General features: G+C 33.3%; 1 protein-coding gene across 1 annotated transcript; it reads left to right on the forward strand.

Annotated features, from left to right (window-relative positions):
• The first annotated feature begins 5,040 nt into the window (after positions 1–5,040).
• LOC120089440 (F-box/RNI-like superfamily protein) lies at positions 5,041–9,604 on the forward strand. The gene is made up of 5 exons (XM_039046913.2): positions 5,041–5,332; positions 5,443–5,589; positions 7,318–7,453; positions 8,399–8,497; positions 9,239–9,604. The coding sequence occupies exons 1-5, from the start codon at positions 5,244–5,246 to the stop codon at positions 9,428–9,430; spliced, it is 663 nt and encodes a 220-aa protein (XP_038902841.1). The 5' UTR covers positions 5,041–5,243; the 3' UTR covers positions 9,431–9,604.
• Positions 9,605–20,101: the final 10,497 nt, after the last annotated feature.

Below are 20,101 nucleotides of genomic sequence, written 5' to 3' on the forward strand. Positions count from 1 at the left end.
TCAATAAGGTTTATGTCATTCCCTATTTCGAATGCACAAGCTATGAACTTGATGTTCTCAATGGCAATGCCAGTGCCAAATCTAGTGCATTTGTATGTAAATGTAAATAGATAGGGGTGGATCCTGATACATCATTTAACCAGTTTGAAGATCCAACTCAATGTATCGATCCTGATCCGGAGTCAGTTGCATCGCCATGTGATAATGAAGATATGGCGGCTAACAACCTGTACAGAGACTTCAGAACAGAAACGGATGACGAATTTGAAGAGTTGGATTTCGATGGTCGTGAACATGAGATGCTTTCAGATACATTCAATGATTTGGATATGAATGTACTGGATAGCATTCGGGAACATGACCCAATTGTAGCTCCTGTGGACGTTGACAATACTCAATTGTATAAAGGAATGATTTGTCAAGACAAGGAAATGCTACAACACGCGGTCAAATGTTTTGCAATAAAGTGTCACGCACCATATGAGGTTGTTGAATCTACACCGACGATTTGGACAATTCGGTGTAAGAAGTGGGAGGAAGGTTGCAAGTGGAGACTTCGTGCAATAAAGAAAAAATCGCATGGCTTGTTCGAGATCACTAGTATGATGAGCAGCATACATGTTTTTATTCAGAACTAAGTCAAAGTCACGTGCAATTGGATTCATCAATGATTGCACTGGAGTTCTGTGACGCCGTAAGAGAAAAACCATCTATCAGTGTGGCACAACTGCAGTCCGACATCAAATCAAAGTTTGGATATCATGTTCCTTACCATAGGGTATGGGAGGGAAAAAGAAAAGCGATGGCTAAAATGTTCGGTGATTGGGATGAGTCTTACAAATTGTTGCCCAGGTGGTTATATATGGTTAAGCAGACCAATCCCGGAACATGTGTAGAATGGAGAGTTAAAGAAACGCTTACTGAAGGCCATGTTATCCTAACTTCTATATTTTGGGCATTTAGTCCTTGTATAAAAGCTTTTAATAAATGTCAGCCGATAATTCAGATAGATGGTACACACTTGTACGGCAAACATAGAGGAAAACTGTTGATTGCTACATCAGTTGACTCGAACGGCCATCTTCTTCCAATTACGTTTGTCGTTGCTGATGAAGAGTCCGCAAACTCATAGGGATGGTTCCTGAAACACCTGAGGTGTGTCTTTCGTTACTAAGACGGGCTCAGATAGTTAGGGATTGAAAAATAAATAATATTTTTTTTATTATATATTCATTTTATTGTATATTCAATTTCCTTTATTATATTCTTTTAATTAAGTTGTATTGTATATTCAATTTTTATTCTTTTAATTAAGTTACATTATTCTTTTAAGAGTTGTACATTATTCTTCAATTAAGTTGTACATTATTCTTTTAATTAAGTTGTACATCGAGAAACACCCTCGAATACTCCATTCATCGATCATACGAGATGCGCAGGCATTCTCGGCATATCTACTCGGGTGTTTCTCAGATTAGGATTTATTCAGTTGGACTGGCATCTGATCACAACCTTGGTCGAGAGATGGAGGCCCGAGACGCATACATTTCATATGTCTGTTGGAGAGTGCACTATCACTCTACAAGACATAGAAGTGTTGTTGGGGTTACCTGTTGACGGTGAGCCGTCACTGGAGTGATGTACGATGACTGGTCAGAAGTTTGTCAACTGTACCTCGGTGCGACCCCACCTGCCGACAAGATTAAAGGATCAAGGTTAAGTTTAATATGGTTAGGAACACAATTTCGTGAGCTCACAGATGATGCAGACGAGGAAACCGTCATAAGATATGCACGAGCATATATACTACAAATGATGGGTGGAAGTCTGTTTTCAGATAAATCAAGTCATTTTGTTCACTTGATGTTCCTGCCACTGTTAGCTAACCTCCATGATGCGGGGCGGTATTCGTGGGGTGGAGCATGCTTGGCATGGTTGTATAGACAACTATGCAAAGCAACAAGACTTGAGGTTCGAGAGATAGCTGGGCCTCTCATACTTTTGCAACTATGGGCTTGGGAGCGATTTCCAACAATGGCTCCACAGCTACAACATGTTAATGACGCTCAGTTAGTTGGACGAGCCTACGGTTCTCGGTATGTTGTTTTAATTCAATTTAATTTTTATATCACTGATCTAGTTAATTTAAATTCTAAATTATCAATTTAAAAATTTAGGTGGAGAGACAAATTTTGTGTGACTAGGACAGCCACACATGTAGTCAGCCAGTATAGATACATGTTTGATCTGCTTCAACCTGAACAGGTACATTACACTGAACCTAATTGATTATTTTATACACATTTTTATTGTATTTGTCTTTAATATTCTCTAATATAATATTTTGTGTTTCAGGTTATTTGGGAGCCGTACAAAATTATTGTGCATACTTTGCCTAATTTTTGTACGAATGGTCAAAACATATGGCGGACGATGAGTCCTCTCATATGTTTTCACATTGGTGAGTGGCATCTTCCTGACAGGGTGATGAGACAATTCGGTTTTCAGCAGGATGTCCCATCGCCTTGTAATACTGAACCCGTACTGCATGATATTGACCTAAGGACTGGAGATTGGTCCGAAAAAGTTGCACATTTGGTAGTGCGATGGCACTATCGTGCAAGGTTTATTGCAGTGGGGGTTTCTCTTGAACAGTTTGACACAGATGTCACTCCAGAATATATTCATTGGTATAATAATATCACAAGGCGCTACGTCACTCGTCCGGGAGCAGCTGTGGGTCATCTGGTAAATGAATGAATATTATCTAATTATTTTTAATTTAAATTTATTTTAAATATTGTCTAATTGTTTTATAATTCACAGAGATCGAACAACAGTAGACTCCATGAGGTTGTGAATGATTCGAACCAGGTTCCTGTTCGGGAAGAGGATGAGTTTGATGAGGTTGCACATAATGTGGAAGAGTTTCCCCCTATGATGCAGACGCAGAATCAAACTGATTATGTTAGTCCGATGATGATGATATCAGCATTTGGTTCAGGACATTATGACTCAGAGGCTGGTACACGTGCATGGACATGGTCGGGGTCGTGGAGAGCATAATGAATATTTATATTATGAAGCGCCTGCAGAGGTACCAGAGCAACATCAAGAAGAACCCGAGCAACCTCAAGTTCGACGTCGACGACGACAACCAGCTCGAAATCGACAACGTCCGCCTTGTGGGACACATTGATTTTTGTAATTATTTTTATATAAATGAGATATTTAATTTACATTTTTTTTATTTTTATGAGATATTTTTTTTAGTTTATTATTTTTAGAGTTTAAATAAAATAATAAAAAAAATTTAGAAATTGTTTTTATAAAATAAAAAATTAAAAAAAGAGGAAGGAATGAAGAAAGAAAGAAGAAGGTGGAATGTGTAATAATTAAAAAAGAAAAAAAAAGGGCAAGGTCGAGGGTTCAAAATTTGACCTACCTTGGTCGAATTTTGAACCCTCGAGTTATTAAAAAAACAATATTTTTACAAATAGTTTGAAAACAACCTTATTTTCTTAAATAGTTTCTAAAAGGACAATATCCTTTTAATTTTCCCCTTAAAAATTCTAGGATGACACATATTTAAATTTTAGTTTGTTATGGTGGGAGTTTTAAATTTTCCCCTTAAAGATTAGGAGACTTTAAAATGTTTGTCTTATAGTTGTTGGTAATGAAATTTTTATGAAAAAGAATGAGAGTCCAATCTATTTTTCCTTTGTCATTTTTATGTTGTAAGGATAAGTACTAAGTTGAATTCTAAAGTTTAGAATTAATATGTTGGAGTTAGAAATTTGTAATGAAATTTTTCAATAAATGTATAAAATAAAGGAAGATAAAGTTTCCAATGATTATGCAAATTTCAAGGATAAATATGATTGAAATTGAATTATTTAACATTAATTTATGAAGTCGACGAATCAAATACTTCTTAAAAGATTTTATACATGTGCAAAATGCATCTAAATGCTCCCAAACAAAATTAGAGGTAAGGTTGAGATTTATTTTTGTATTATATTTATTATTTTGACAAATAAAAGGTTCTGTTGTCGTCAAGATCACCTGCTTACCGTCCAAGGATATGATTGGATGATCGCTGGTCCCACCTGAGGTTGTGAGGCTGAAAATGAGCAGAGAAATTTTAAAGGGGCAATTACGACTTTTCATTATTTAAAAGTCCTAAAACTCAATGAATTTAATAAGTGGTTTTACATCCATTTTGCCCCTCCCCTCTAATATTTGTAATATTTTCTTTGAAATTTGTCCATTTGTCAATTCTATCCATCCATTTTATTAATTTGATATTTAAAGAAGTGTACATACATATAAGAATTGAATACATTAACGACTTTAAAATGTAATCTCAATAAAAAATCTAAATTCATTCTCTTATAAAAATTTAGGAGTTTAATTTATAAAAGTAAAGTATAAGTCTCATACAACATTTATCAAGATAAAACGTAATGGAGAGTTAAATTAATACACTTATAAAAGTTCAAAAGTTAAATTAAAACAAAAATCATAATAATTTAGAAGTTTAATTTAAACAATTATATATTAGCGAAATTTGAAGAAGATATTATTTAATATACTTAAAAAAATCAAAGTTTAAATTAATACAACCCGAAAGTTTAGGATTTGAAAATTGAAATCTTTTAGGGGTTGTTTGGGGGCCCAACATGAGATGTATATCTCCACATCCTATATCATCTCACTGTTTGGAGGCCCATTATCCTATCTCACCGATTTTAATTGTTTGTGGACCCATTTTCGAAATGTCTTTTGTATCTCACCGTCATTTTCCTTCTGTGTATCTTATATCATTTCAATGCTTGAACATACTCAATCATACTCGATCAGAACCCACCAGACATCAGAACTCCTCACATTCTATATCATCTCAATGCTTCAAACAGCTCTTTAGTGAGAAAGGGTTTCGAAAAGATTTAAGGAACACTATAGGAAAGGGTAATAAAGTCTTTTGAAGCTAAAAAAATGACTCTAAATTAAAAAGTGGACCCAGAAGTGTTTATGACCATAAAAAATTGTTCTGTGTGTTTACAATTTCCCAATATTTGTTTATTTTGTGGATATCTTTGGAGATCTCAGAATCTTCAAATACAGTGTGTTGGTGGTGTGACCATCCTGCCTTTTTTATACGTCACCACAAATTTCATCTCTTGTTCCTAATTGAAATACGAAGTGGAGAGCAGAGGAAAGGAGTGGTTTATCCGGTAGAAATGGAGTTGGAGCCGGCGATTGAACGGTTGCCTATTGATCTACTGGCTGACATTTTTGCGATGATAACCTACTTCACCGATTTGGCTCAGTAACTATCGATTCTTAATTTCGGTTTTTATTATGAATTAAATTGCTCCGGTTGTTGTTGTTGTTGTTGTTGTTAATTTTTAGGGTTTATGCGATTGTGGAAAAACGCAGGGCGAGCGGGGTTTGTAAGAAATGGAAGGAAGGAGTTAAAATGTCTATTGGAAGAAGAAAGAGTTTGAGCTTTGCTGGTTGGAAGATAGATGATGATTCTACTGCTCGCCTTATTCGCCATGAATACAATCTTCGAGATCTCGACATGTAATCTCTAACCTCCCTCATTTCTAAAATAGTGTAAATCATTTTTGTCTTCTTAAAAGAATTAAAATTAGATTTTTAATCATTCAAAATTAATTTTGATTATATAAAAAAGTTTAAATCCTATTTTAATTCATGAATTTTGAAGCTTCTTCTATTTTGTTTCTAAATTTTTAAAAACGACGGTCTAACTTTTAAAGGTCTCTACTATTAGAATACCAAATAAGATAATCACCTTGAAAAAGGTAAGATTTTAATTTTAAATTAGGTGGTAAAATGATTTTCTATAGAACTCAAAAGTTATTTTGCATTCAAGATTTTGTCGTGGTTGTTGGCATTTTACTTCATCTTCATTTTGCTCAACACATGCTAGACTCAATTTCATTAAAGAGTTAATAAAATCTTAATAGTGAGACCAAAATAAACACTTTTTAAAAATTTAAAGACTAAAATAGTTGTTGTAGAAAGTTTAGGGATTAGAATAGAACAACATTCAAAGTTCATTAACCAAAATAGGATTTAAACTTATAAAAATTGTATTTTAAAATGTAAAATTAAAGTTTAAATTAATTTTGAGTGGTTATAAACTTGTTTTGGAATGATTTTGGACAAAAGTAATTTTTGTAATTTCAAAATCACTTCTCAAGCATGCTCTCTTGAAAATTTTACTTTTCTTCTTGGGCTTCGTTTGGATTGCACTTTTTAAAATAATTACAGATAACTTTGCTTTTCATACCATTAATTTTAATATGAAGTAAATTAGTCTCGGTAAAATGTGTGATTTAAAAGTGATTTCAGCGGATTTAATCATAATCTGTTTTATTAAACAAACGAACGATTCTCTTTCTCTCAAAATCGCGTAGCCTCATATTTTCTTCATATTGCTTTTCTTCAAGTAGTGTCTGATTGAAAATGGGCGTTTTTTTTTTTTTTCTTTTATCTCTTTGGCGAAGAAGATGATGTTCACATGGGAGTAAAGGTACTTACTTATACGCCCTTGCCTTTTTGAAACTTTCACCAATCATTCTTCAATATTCTTATAACCTTTTTAATCAAAATTAAATTTTTTCTATCAACTTCTAACAAAATTGAATAAAAAATTCTAGGGTGAATGTTTTGTCCACGTTTTCGGTTGACAAAGTTAAATATTTTTATCTTTATTTAATATAATTTTACATTTTAAGAATTTAAAATTTACCTGGACAAATGAAAACATAAAGATCACAAAATTTAAAACCAACTATCAGAAACATAATCCAGTTTATCTTGTTAAATGAATTTAGACATAAAATAAAATTCAAATTATAAACCAAACAAACCCTTAAGATTGGAACCTAAGAGTGGACACTCGTGACTTTTCACCTTCAAAGGGTCGGTCTCCAAATACATTCTTTTTAAAAAAAAGGGCTTATTTTCAGGATTTAAAACTAAAGTGTCCCATTTTTATTTTTATTTTTATTTATTTATTTTTTTTTGTAAAGCCTGTTATATTCTTGAAGTTTATGTTTCATGTTTTTGGTTGATCTTAAGGACGCTTTAGATTATTCTCAAATAAGGGAACGTTATGAGAGTAACTCAAAGGAAAAGAAACAAAACAAAATCTCTTTACCAAAAAACATAGCTTAGTTTTTTTGAGTCCACTGCCATGGCTGTCTTCATCGTTCTAATGTCTACTCAAGCAAAATGCTGACTGATTCGTCATTCTATTGTAATATGTGTTTCTTTTTTCAGCTCAAGAAGCCGTTGGGGTTGCCAAATAACAGACCATGGATTGCAAGAAATCTCTCTTGCAAAGTGCATTCCCAACCTCAAGTCCATTTCGCTTTGGGGTATGGTAGAGATCACCGACACGGGTGTTGTGCAACTGGTATGATATTATCTTATCTTTTAAGACCAAACATGCCTGAAGTAACTGCTCAATTTTTGCCAATCTCCTTTAGAATCTATTTCGATTCTTCATTCTGTTCTAGTTTAGTTACTGAAACAATTGAAAAAGATTTTTTACTTCTTTCGAGATCCTTTATCCTTGCCTTGAATCGTTGGGTTTAAATAATACTTCGATGATCTTTATGATTAAAGTGGCAGCACATAGAATAGTCAATAGCCCTTACAGTAGGCCTTAATATGTGAATTGGACAGTATCTTCATTTCTTTGCACTAATAAGTTTTGTGTATTGTCTTAGTTATTTTGGATCTTTTAAAGTCCACTTTTGAAATGTAAACACCAGTTTAAAAATTCCTTTGGTCCTGAAATGTCATCTACTTTAAAGACTTTTTGAAGGTCTAGCTTATTGTGCATGATTTTGGAAGTACTGTCCCACTTGTTCTTAAAGTAAACCTTCAAAAACAATTTATCCACGTGCCAGCATCTTACATAAATTACGTACTTTCGATTAAGAGGTCAAAAGTTTGAATTTCTCACTCTCCACATATTATTGAACTAAAATAAATCAAAAAAGAAAAAGTATGCTATATGTGCTTCACTTCACTTTTGTTCTAAAATGCATAAAATTAAGGAATTGTTAGTTTAGGTCAGTTGATTATAATAATATGTGAGGTTATAATGGTCTTTGGAGTTGTTTAATTTGTAATTAGGGTATAGAATATTTTTGTCTGGATTTAGATAGTCTACATTTGGAATGCATACTACTTTACTCTATTCAAAAAGTCTATATTTGGGGTATAAATTATTCTACTCCAGGTTTAAGGTTTACATATTTGGATTTAGATAGTCTATATTTCTTTTATGTCTTTCATAGTTCGTTAGCATTTCACTTCCTTTTTCTAAAACTGCATTTGGTTGTGTTCTCAGATTTCTAGAGCCAACTCTTTGCAAAACCTGAATATCGGTGGCACCTATATCACAGATATATCTGTGCTTGCAATCGCAAATAACTGTCCAAATTTGAAGGTAACTCTTAGGGATGTACCCGAAAAATTTGATCAACCCAATCCAATCCAATTTGTAGGGTTTGAGCCTAATTATCAACTCATTTGAATTGGGTAGAGATGGATTCAAATAAATGAAAATCTTATAGGTTGAGCTGATTCATGAGTTCATCTAAAATAACCAAAACCAACCTAAAGCAATCTGAATTTATTATTAAATTTAAAAAGTATGTTTTTTTAACTTATGATACAATTATATATAGATTTATGAACTTTAATTTTATCTAATTGCATAATTTTTTGTATAATTTATTCTCTAATAACTCCTAAAAACAATTTTTTAACACTTTAGAAAAAAAAATTATAATATAAATTGAAATTGAGTTGTTTTACATATTAACATTTTACTTATTTTCTTAATAAAATTTTAAATAAATAACTTGGGTAACCCTACTCATTCCAATTCAGACATTTTATGGTTGAATTGGATTGGATTCATTATTTGATAAAGGTTATGTGTTGTAAACTTACAACGACCCGAATAATTGAGTTGGATCTAAGAAGTACTTCAACTTGACCCGTTCTTAAGAATCTCTCTGTTCATTTGTTCATTTCCATGGCCAAACCTGACCCAACGTAACATCCTAATTATTCTTAAGAATCTCTCTGTTCATTTCCATAGCCAAACCGTTTCATGAATCATATGATACCTACATTGTCTTGCACAATCTTTAATCAATGGATTTCTTTCTTAATTCTACAGACCATTGTCCTCTGGTGCTGTCGCCATGTAACGGAGAGCGGACTTCTCATTCTTGTAAGTAAATGTCGCAAACTCGAGTCAATAAATGTCTGGGCAATGAGGGTTCCTATAGACTGCTTCATCGGTTTGGTCGCAATAAGTCCATCACTTCAAATAAAATCAAGAAGTGTTCTTGATTCTATGTGGGCTTAAAATATGTCACTTCAAATAAAACCAAGAAGTGTTCTTGATTCTCTATGCGAGAATATTGTGTGAAATATGCTCAAATATTCACATCTTGTAAAACTTCTATTGTATGTATATACGTCTTCATCTTTGTGTTTCTTCTCATTAAAGTCAAATATATATTTGTCATAGTTTCCTCAAGATGTTGATTATGTTATTTTCAGTTTATCTTAAAACTAAATTATACTCACCGAGTGTAAATATAAGGGTATGTAAAAATTAAGATGACTTTTCTTGACGCTAAATGTCTTTTTATCATTGTATGTATTTCGATAAATACATTTCTATGGTTCAAGTAGTTGGAGTCAACTCCATACTTTGTTTGGTCCAAGAAGTTAGTATGTCACACTTCCTCTTAGCTATCCTCTTTATTCGAGCATGAATGTGAAAACAGCAGGTGTCAACCTGTTAGCTTTAGGGCTTCAATCAAACCAAGTATTTTGATGATAACAAACTCAGATGTTTTAAAGTCACTATCTTGTAGAGTTCGGAAAGACGATTCCAAAGCAATTTGAATCGCTCAAATCGGAGTTCAAACGAGAAAGTTATAAGCAAAAGAAGATTGAAGAGGAAATCCAACGTGGCAGTGACACGTGGTACCTTGCTGACATGGCATCTGATGTGGCACACAAATGGTCAATATTGATGGCGTAGCAGCCGACGTAGCGGATGACGTGATGCTCCAACCGGTCACTTTTTACTGACGTGGCGATGACGTGGCACATGATGTGGCAGTGACGTGGCTACCGTGGACGAATGAGATAATGACAAGTGGCGGTCACCAGCTTCACGCGCGGATGCGCACGTGCGCCGCATGTGCCTGCAGTTTCTTCACAGAGTACGGCACGTGACGCTCAATCTCCTCCCCTATGCGCGTGGTGCTCATATCATCCGGCTATTTTTTATTTTCATTTTTATTTTCTTATTTTCCTTTAATTTCCTGATCCAATTTTCTCCAAATTTTCATCAAATTTCAGCCTTTTCAAATTTGATTTCCTTCCTAAATTTTCATCCTTCAAATCTTTTTATTCTCCAAATCTCAATAATTTCAATCTTTCAAAATTCCTTTTCAAATCTTTTCTTTTTCTATTTTTTTTCAATCTCCACCCTTTATTTGCAATCATATCCAATGGCCAAAATTTATCCTCTATTCGACTTGATTTTACTCTTCATTGACACCAAAAGCTATCAAGTCTTAAGCTCTCAAATTCTTGTCCTCCTTGCTTCTAAATTGGTAGAGTTATTTTTGTGAGATTTTTTTTAGTGCTCAACTTGTGTATTTAATATTGTGAGGTTTTCTTTTAATTTTTGGGAATTGTATTAAGGTGTGGGTACACCTTGGGTTGTGAGAAAAAGAAATTAGTTTGATCTTGAATCAATAAAAATGATCTTGGGTTTCTTTTTAGCCTAAGAAAAAGATGGTCGTGTGTCGGTTTAGTCCTCACCTGCAAGAGGATTACTTAGTGAAATACCCAAAGAGTCTTGGAGAGTGGAGTAGGCAATTTGCCGAACCACTATAATTCCCGGTGTTTTCTCTTCCTCTCTCTTTTATTTCTGGTTTTCAATTTTTTGCTTCTTGTCTTAGTTATTTTTTAATCTTTCCTAATTGCATGATTTAATTTTTAGTGTGTTATTTAAATTTATCCTTAATTAAATTGTCTTTAAATTTGAAGTTATCATAGCTTGCATGATTTAAGTTTTGTCTTGCATAAATTTTCTTTAATCAAATTAGTGGATTAACTTTATTGAGCATTGTTTGAAGATTAAATTATTTTTTAAAAATTGGTAGTCAACCTATTCACCCTCCTCTAGTATTGCCTTTAGATCCTCTCATTGGTATCAGAACGGGTAGTTCGATTTTCTTATTTCAAAAAGGTTTTGTAATTTTTTTTCTTGATTTTACATTCTGTTTTTTTAATCTTATTAAATTTGAAATTTTTCTAATTTTTGCAGAAAGTTTGAAAAATTGAGTTTTAAAAGTCGTTTTCATTAGAATTTTTTTTTTAAATTGGTTATTAAAACCATTATTTTTTTTTTTTACTTCTTAATCTTTGAAATCTTTTTTTATTAAAATCTAAATTTTGGAAAAGTATCTCTCTTTATAAAAATCTTTAAAAAAAAATTATTATATTCTCTTCCTTTTTCGAAAAACTTAATTGTTCGAGCTTATAATGGGTATGATGAAGGTCAATCTACCACTAGGCCACCTTTGTTTGATGGAAATAATTATGCATGGTGGAAAATTAGGATGAGAATTTATTTGATTTCTATTGACTATAATTTATGGAAAATTGTTTCTAATGATCCTTTAATTCCTACTAAGATAGTTGATAATAAAGATATTCCTAAGGAAAAAAAGGAGTTTAATGATGAAGATAAAAAGAAGTTTTCTATTAATTCTAAAGCCATGAACTGTCTGTTTTATGCTTTATGTCCTGATGAGTTTAATCGAGTCTCTGCATGTAATTCTGCTAAAGAAATTTGGGATACGCTTGAAGTAACTCATAAAGGAACTAATCAAGTTAAAGAGTCAAAGATTAACAGGTTAGTTCATAATTATGAATTGTTTAAAATGGATGCAAATGAAACTATATCTGAAATGTTTACTAGGTTCACTAATATTGTTAATGCTTTGAAGGGATTAGGAAAATCTTATACCACCTCTGAAAATGTGAGAAAAATTCTTAGATCATTGCCTAAGAGTTGGGAAGCTAAGGTAATGGCAATCCAAGAAGTAAAAGACCTCTCAAAACTTCCACTGGAGGAGCTCGTTGGATCTCTCATGACACATGAGATAATCATGAAGGCCAATGTGGAAGAAGATGTCAAAAAGAAGAAGAGCCTAGCATTAAAGTCCACTTAAGTTCAAGAGGATTCTGAAACTGAAGCTGAACTAAATGATGAGGAGCTCGCTTACTTGACCAAGAAGTTCAAAAAGCATTGTAGGAAAAGGAACTTCTCAAAGAAAGTCAACAATCAAGAAGGCAAAGGAGAAAAGAGCAATAGAGATACAATCATCTGTTATGAATGTAAAAGGCCGGGACACGTGAAGTGGGACTGTCCTCAAAGAAAAGTCATTTCAAAGAAGAACAAGAAGGCCATGAAAGCTACTTGGGACGAAAGCGATGAAAGCGAGGAAGAAGTAGCAAATATGTGCTTTATGGCTTTTGGAGACGACGACGACGACGATGATGAGGTAAGTCCTGAAAACCTTACTTTTGATGAGCTCATTGATGTATATAATGAAGTTAAAATTGAATTTGAAAAACTAGGTTGCAAATATATGTCTCTTAGGAAGAAAAATGCTAAATTAGCTCTTGAAAATAATAATTTATTAATTGAGCTAGATAACCTAAAAGAGAAAAATGAGATACTAGAAAAAGATCTAGATTTATCTCAATCAAATTTGCATGCTTTAAAAGAAGAGTATAAATTATTAAAAAATAAAAATGAAGATATTTCAGCTACTCTTTTAAAGTTTACAAATGGGAAAAAGAATTTAGATATCATGATGGGTAAGCAACAATGCATATTTGATAAAAGTGGCTTAGGTTATAAACCTCACCAAAAACAAAAGAAATTTACAAACTACTTTGTCAAAGAAGGTTCTATTATTTGTCATGCATGTGGAAAACATGGTCATAAAGCTTACGCATGCAATTTAAGAAAAATCAATATTATGAATGAAAAGATATGGATTCCTAAATTTTTGTTAGCTAACCTCCAAGGACCCAAACAAATTTGGGTACCTAAGATTATATCTTGAGAATTAATTCTCTCAGATATGTTTGAGATCCATAAAGAATAAGTGGTACTTGGACAGTGGATGTTCAAAATATATGACTGGGGACCACACAAAATTCACATACCTAGAAAAGAAAGATGGAAGATACGTTACCTTCAGTGACAATAAAAAGGGTAAGATTGTTGACAAAGGTAATATTAGTAACGGTTCGAATATAGAAACCTTGAATTCAAAATGAAAAAGGTTTTATGATTTCGAAAATTAGAAGTATCATGGAGGAGAATTTGAAAATGTTTCTTTTGAAAATTTTTGTGAAGAAAACGGAATTTCTCATGATTTTTCCTCTCCAAAAACACCTCAACAAAATGGTGTTGTAGAAAGGAAAAATTGATCTTTACAAGAATTAGCTACCTCCATGCTTAATGAATATGATTTACCAAAATCTTTTTTGGTTGAAGCTGTTAATACTGCATCTTATATAATGAATCGTGTTTTAATAAGACATGTTTTAGATAAAACTCCCTATGAGCTTTTTAATAATAAAACTCCAAATATTAGTTATTTCAAAGTCTTTGGTTGCAAATGTTTTATTTTGAAAGACAAAGGGAAACTTGGAAAGTTTAAGTAAAAAACGGACATTGACATATTCTTAGGATATTCTACATGTAGTAAAGCATATAGAGTTTTTAATAAAAGAACTCATGTAATTTGAAGAATCAATGAATGTTGTTTTTTATGAAACACATGTTGCCACTAATAAAGTTTTTGCTAGTGATGAATTAGAAATACCTGTTAAAGATCTTAGTATTAAAGATAGGAAAGCAGTATCAAATGAATCTCAGAAAGAGCCAGAAAAATCTCTCCCTCAGGATTGGAGATTCTCCACTCACCATCCTCAGGAGTTAATAATAGGTGATGTATCTCAAGGGGTAAGAACTCGCTCTTCTTTAAATACTTTCAATAATGTTGCTTTCGTGTCTCAAATTGAACCAAAGTTTTTTAAAGATGCTGAATCTGATGAGTTCTGGTTAATGATCATCCTGTTATAGGTACTAAATAGATATTTAGAAATAAAATGGATGAATCTGGTAATATTGTTAGAAATAAAACTAGACTAGTTGCTCAAGGCTATAGTCAAGAAGAAGGAATAGATTATGAGGAAACATTTGCTCTTGTTGCTAGATTAGAATCTATTTGCATGTTGCTTGCATTTGCATCTCATAAGAATTTTACTTTATTTCAAATGGATGTAAAAAGTGCTTTCTTAAATGGTTTCATAATGGAGGAAGTATATGTTTAACAACCTCATAGTTTTGAAAGCTTTGATAATCCAAATCATGTTTTTAAATTAAATAAAGCACCTTATGGTCTTAAACAAGCTCCTAGAGCTTGGTATGACCGTTTTAGTAAATTTTTGCTAGAAAATGGTTTTAAAATGGGACTTATTGATACTACTCTTTTTATCAAAATTAAAGATAATGATATTTTATTAGTGCAAATCTATGTTGATGATATTATATTTGGTGCTATTAACTCTTCTCTTTGTAAAGAATTTTCTAAGTATATGCATAGTGAGTTTGAAATGAGCATGATTGGAGAACTTAAATTCTTCCTTGGGCTTCAAATTAAACAACTTGAAGATGAAATCTTCATAAATCAAGAAAAGTACACAAGGGATCTACTCAAAAGGTTTAAGTTCGATAATGCAAAAGTAGCAAAGACCTCGATGAGTACCACTACAAAGCTTGATAAGGATGAAAAAGGTAAAAACGTAGATATTAAAGCTTATAGAGGTATGATCAGATCCTAGGCCTGATATTATGTTTAGTGTATGCATGTGTGCTAGATTTCAATCATGTCCTAAAGAATCGCACTTGCATGCTGTAAAAAGAATTTTTAAATATTTGCTTGGTAACGTTGATTTGGGCTTATGGTATCCTAAAAATGCATCTTTAGATTTGATTGCATATTCTAATGCTGATTTTGCTGGTAGTCTATCTGATAGAAAAAGTACTAGTGGAACATGGCATTTTCTAGGTAGTTCTTTAGTATCTTGGTATAGTAAAAAGCAAAATTTTGTTGCATTATCTACCACTAAGGCTGAATATATTGTTGTTCCTAGTTGTTGTTCTCAAGTTTTATGGATGAAACAAATGTTGCGTGATTTTGATTTAAATTTTGAACAAGTACCAATCTTTTGTGATAATAACAGTTCAATTAATTTAACTAAAAATCTCATTCAACATTCTAGAACAAAGCATATAGATATTAGACATCATTTTCTTCGAGAGCATGTGCAAAATAAGAATATTGTCATTAATTATGTTAATACTGAAAATCAAGTAGCAGATATTCTTACAAAGGCATTAAATGAAGAAGCTTTTTGTAAAAATAGATTTGCACTTGGTATTATTAAAATTGCCTAATTATGTTTGATAGAGGGAGCATTATTCATATTTCTATGAATTTATGTGTTATAATTTATTGAGGGGGAGCATTATTTGTATGATTAAGAGAGAGAAAAATCACTTGTATATCTTTTTGTTGATAACAAAAGGGGGAGAAGTATTTTTGGTATTATGGTGGTTTGTCATCATAAAAAAGGGGGAGATTGTTAGCTTTAGAGCTTCAATCAAACCAAGTATTTTGATGATAACAAACTCAGATTTTTTGTACTAACATTTTTAGTGTTTCAGAGTCACTATCTTGTAGAGCTTGGAAAGACAATTCCAACGCAATTTGAATCGCTCAAATCGGAGTTCAAACGAGAAAGTTATAAGCAAAAGAAGATTGGAGAGGAAATCCAACATGGCAGTGGCACGTGGCACCTTGCTGACGTGGCATCCGACGTGGCGGTTGATGTGGCACAAAACAGTCAATATTAATGTCATGGCAGCTGACGTGATGCTCCAGCCGGTCACCTTTTGCTGACGTGGCGATGACATGGCACATGATGTGGCAGTGACATGACGACCGTGGACGAATGAGATAATGACAAGTGGTGGTCACCCAGCTTCACGCGCGCGTGCTCTGCACGTGTCTACGGTTTCTTCACAGAATGCGACGCGTGACCCTCAATCTCCTCCCCTGTGCGCGTGATGCTCATATCATCCGGCTATTTTTTATTTTCTTATTTTTCTTTAATTTCCTGATCAAATTTTCTCCAAATTTTCTCCAAATTCTCACCAAATTTCAGCCTTTTCAAATTTGATTTCCTTCCTAAATTTTCATCCTTCAAATCCTTTTTATTCTCCAAATCTCAATCATTCCAATCTTTCAAAATTCTTTTTCAAATCCTTTTTATTCTCCAAATCTCAACAATTCCAATCTTTCAAAATTCCTTTTCAAATCCTTTTATTTTCTATTTTTATTCAATCTCCACCCTTCATTTGCAATCATATCCAATGGCTAAAATTTATCCCCCTCGCCTATAAATTCGACTTGATTTTACTCTTCATTGACACCAAAAGCTATCAAGTCTAAGCTCTCAATTCTCTCTACTCTCAAATTCTTGTCCTCCTTGCTCCTAAATTGGCCTAGAGTTATTTTTGTGAGTTTTTTTTAGTGATCAACTTGTGTATTTAGTCTTCAAAAGGTAATATTGTGAGGTTTTCTTTTAATTTTTGGGAATATTATTAAGGTGTGGGTACACCTTGGGTTGTGAGAAAAAAAAAATCGGTTTGATCCTGAACCAGTAAAAAGGATCTTAGATTTTTCTTTGGCCTAAGAAAAAGAGGGTCGTATGTCGGTTTGGTCCTCACCTGCAAGAGGATCACTTGAAATACCCAAGAATGAGTCTTGGAGAGTGGAGTAGGCAATTTGTCAAACCTATTTTCTCTTCCTCTCTCTCTTTTATTTCTGGTTTTCAATTTTTTGCTTCTTGTCTTAGTTATTTTTTAATCTTTCCTAATTGCATGATTTAATTTTTAGTGTGTTATTTAAATTTATCCTTGATTAAATTGTCTTTTAAATTTGAAGTTATCATAGCTTGCATGATTTAAGTTTTGTCTTGCATAAATTTTCTTTAATCAAATTAGTAGGTTAACTTTATTGAGCATTGTTTGAAGATAAAATTATTTTTTAAAAATTGGTAGTCAACCCTATTCACCCCCTCCAGTTGCCTTTAGATCCTACACAACCATCTTATGACACCAACTATCCAACTAGTATTTGTAACCTGGTTCCTTGCACTTGTTTAACTTGATAGACAGTTTATAAAGATCATAACATATCCATGCATTCCTAACTATGGCCTTGTAGACATTCAGAACTTATTAACCACAAACCAGTTGTAACTTATATACCTACTTCAAACAGAGTTCACATACAACCACTTTCACATATATATAAGCTTAGGATTCTATCCTTCCCACTATATGTACAAGAGTTCTAATGCCTACAAAGACATAACATCAACCTAAACAACTTCTGGTCTATTAGGGATCTATAGATTTGTGATAGATTGGCAGTTAGCTGTAAGCTAGGCTCCGGAAAATTAGCCGCTACCTGAGAAGTAAAAACATTTGAAAATAGTGAGCTACAATTGTCCAGTGAGTGACTAACTTTTAAAAATGTAAGTTTATAAACATAGGTATACTATATCACGAACTACTAAAACATAAATATGCTTTCATTGTTTCAAGGTTAAGAAAACAAGCCCAACTTAAATATAAGTACTTGCACTTAAAACATATCATGATATAGAAACCTTGAAAATACCACATAGCTTGGACTTATTTTATAAAGATTCACTCTACTGGTACTCTTTTGCCTTAGTTGAGGTAAAGTTCTTTTTGCTCATTCACTCAACGTTGATAGCTTTAGTTGATGTAGAGAAGCCTCAATACAACCAGCATCGATAGTAAATAACCTTAGCTGTTGTAGAGTGGTTCCGATATAGCTGCGTCGATCATAATCATACATGCATGTAGAGATGCCCCAAAGGCTCATATATATATATATATATAATGTATACCCTGAATACCTTCATCTCCTTCAGTATCGGGTTTTATCATCAAAATATTAAAAACATGCTCATACTAAACATACATAGCATTTAAACTCTTGAGCATTACTTAGAAAAAACATTATAGTAGATGATCATAGCATAAATTCTCATAACATATTAGGAATGCTTTCATTGATTAATCATGCTTAAAGCATTATATGGAACATAGATTATAAATTTTTTTTTTTTTAAAAAAAATAATTCATGCTTGAAGCATGCTTTGGTTGCACAGGAGCATCTAGCTCAAATAGAGACGTTCATGCTTTAAAACTCATTAAAGCTTATGGCTTAATAAGAGAAAATTTATGCAAACACACATTGGAGAACCTTACTTTGGTTGAACTATGCGTCCAATATAAATCATTCTTTGTTGAACCATGCGTTAAAAAACATTTAAAATTAGGCATACATTAAACTTACGCATTAGAAACATATTTAAGGAAACATTTATTAAACTTTGTAACTCACTATTACTTGTCAACTCCCAGAGGGTTATAGGCTTGTCATATTTCGATTTGGCCTGTCATATAAATAAACACCCTTGGTTAATGACATTAGCTCCCTTTTGAGCTTAGTTATTTAGTTAACTCCTTTTAGATCTTCTTTTTTCTTAGCTTAGCTTATCTTTAGTTCCCTTTTTTTAGTCCAAACTTAATATTAAATAAGACTTATTATTCCTTTAAGGATTCCACCTTTTAACTTGTTTATGCTTAGATTTCAAGACTAAGTGCAATGCTAATCTTTCGCGAGCTAAGTACACTATGTGTGCAGATGGGCACACGACACATACTTAGGGTAGGTGCTCGCTCACTTGACTTAGGCGTTAGCGTTGGAGTAGTCAATGGACCTTGTCTTCATGCGATGCACGCCGTACAACCTTTAGACATTAGGCACTTCCTTTGCGCATTGTCTGCTATGTCTTGTCTTGCTCGGGTAAGTCCAAAATTCAAAACAACCTTCAGTTCCTTCAAGGTTTCCTCATCAATTCGTGGGAAATTCTTCACAGCAACCATGGAGCATCAAGAAGATGGATGAAGCTTCACTTTGACTGAGGAAATTCTCCCCTTTGCATGAGTGGTTCAGCAAAATCGTCTTCTTCTTCGCGAGACCTTTTTTTACTTGCCCTTGCATGGCTACACTACTTAATTAAGTGGCATCTAGGCCACTAGCCTTTGTCTTAAGCCTGTAATTATACCGTTCGTCCACTAATTAGGCTTAATAAATTATTTCCCAACTCTTCAACACAAAGAGATTTAACTCTTACAAGCACACGTCCTTTGGCCAAAGACTCATCGCACATCAATCAATCTTCAATGCCTAGGCTAAATTTAGTGTGTCTGGCAGCCTCACCTCGATGCCTTGCCTGGGACGCTCGGTGTCACGGTCATACTTCTTCAATCGTGCAGCGCCATGATCTTTTCTTCAAACATGACCAACCTAGAGGCTAATCCTAGCCAATACATTCTTTTCTCGAGTCATCTTACTCTGTCGGACCGTCGGGCGAAGTTCTTTCATTCTTAAACGAGCTTACATAATCCTGTCTTACAACTCGCATCAAACATCCGTTCAACTATTCGTACCAAAGAGCATTCTTTTGCTCGCCTGTGACATTGTCTTAACCGGGTGTTCTCAACTTGATGCTTACAACTTAGCTTGTCTCGGCAATGTACGTCGCCCCTTCGTACATTCCACCATCTCTCTTTCACCTTCATTCTCGACCACTCAGTCATCTCATACCTCATATCGAGTCGAGACCTTACCGACATGAGTCCTGACCTATCACGGGGCCTGTCCTACTTTATCAAACTCACTGTAAGCTTCCTGTTTCATTTTAAGTCAGAAACTAGCTAAACTTGCCGACCAGGATAAGTTTTTCTTCTAACTG

Source organism: Benincasa hispida, chromosome 10 (genome assembly GCF_027475165.1).
Source record: "Benincasa hispida cultivar pf3 chromosome 10, pf3_genome.v1.1, whole genome shotgun sequence".
NCBI lineage: Eukaryota > Viridiplantae > Streptophyta > Magnoliopsida > Cucurbitales > Cucurbitaceae > Benincasa > Benincasa hispida.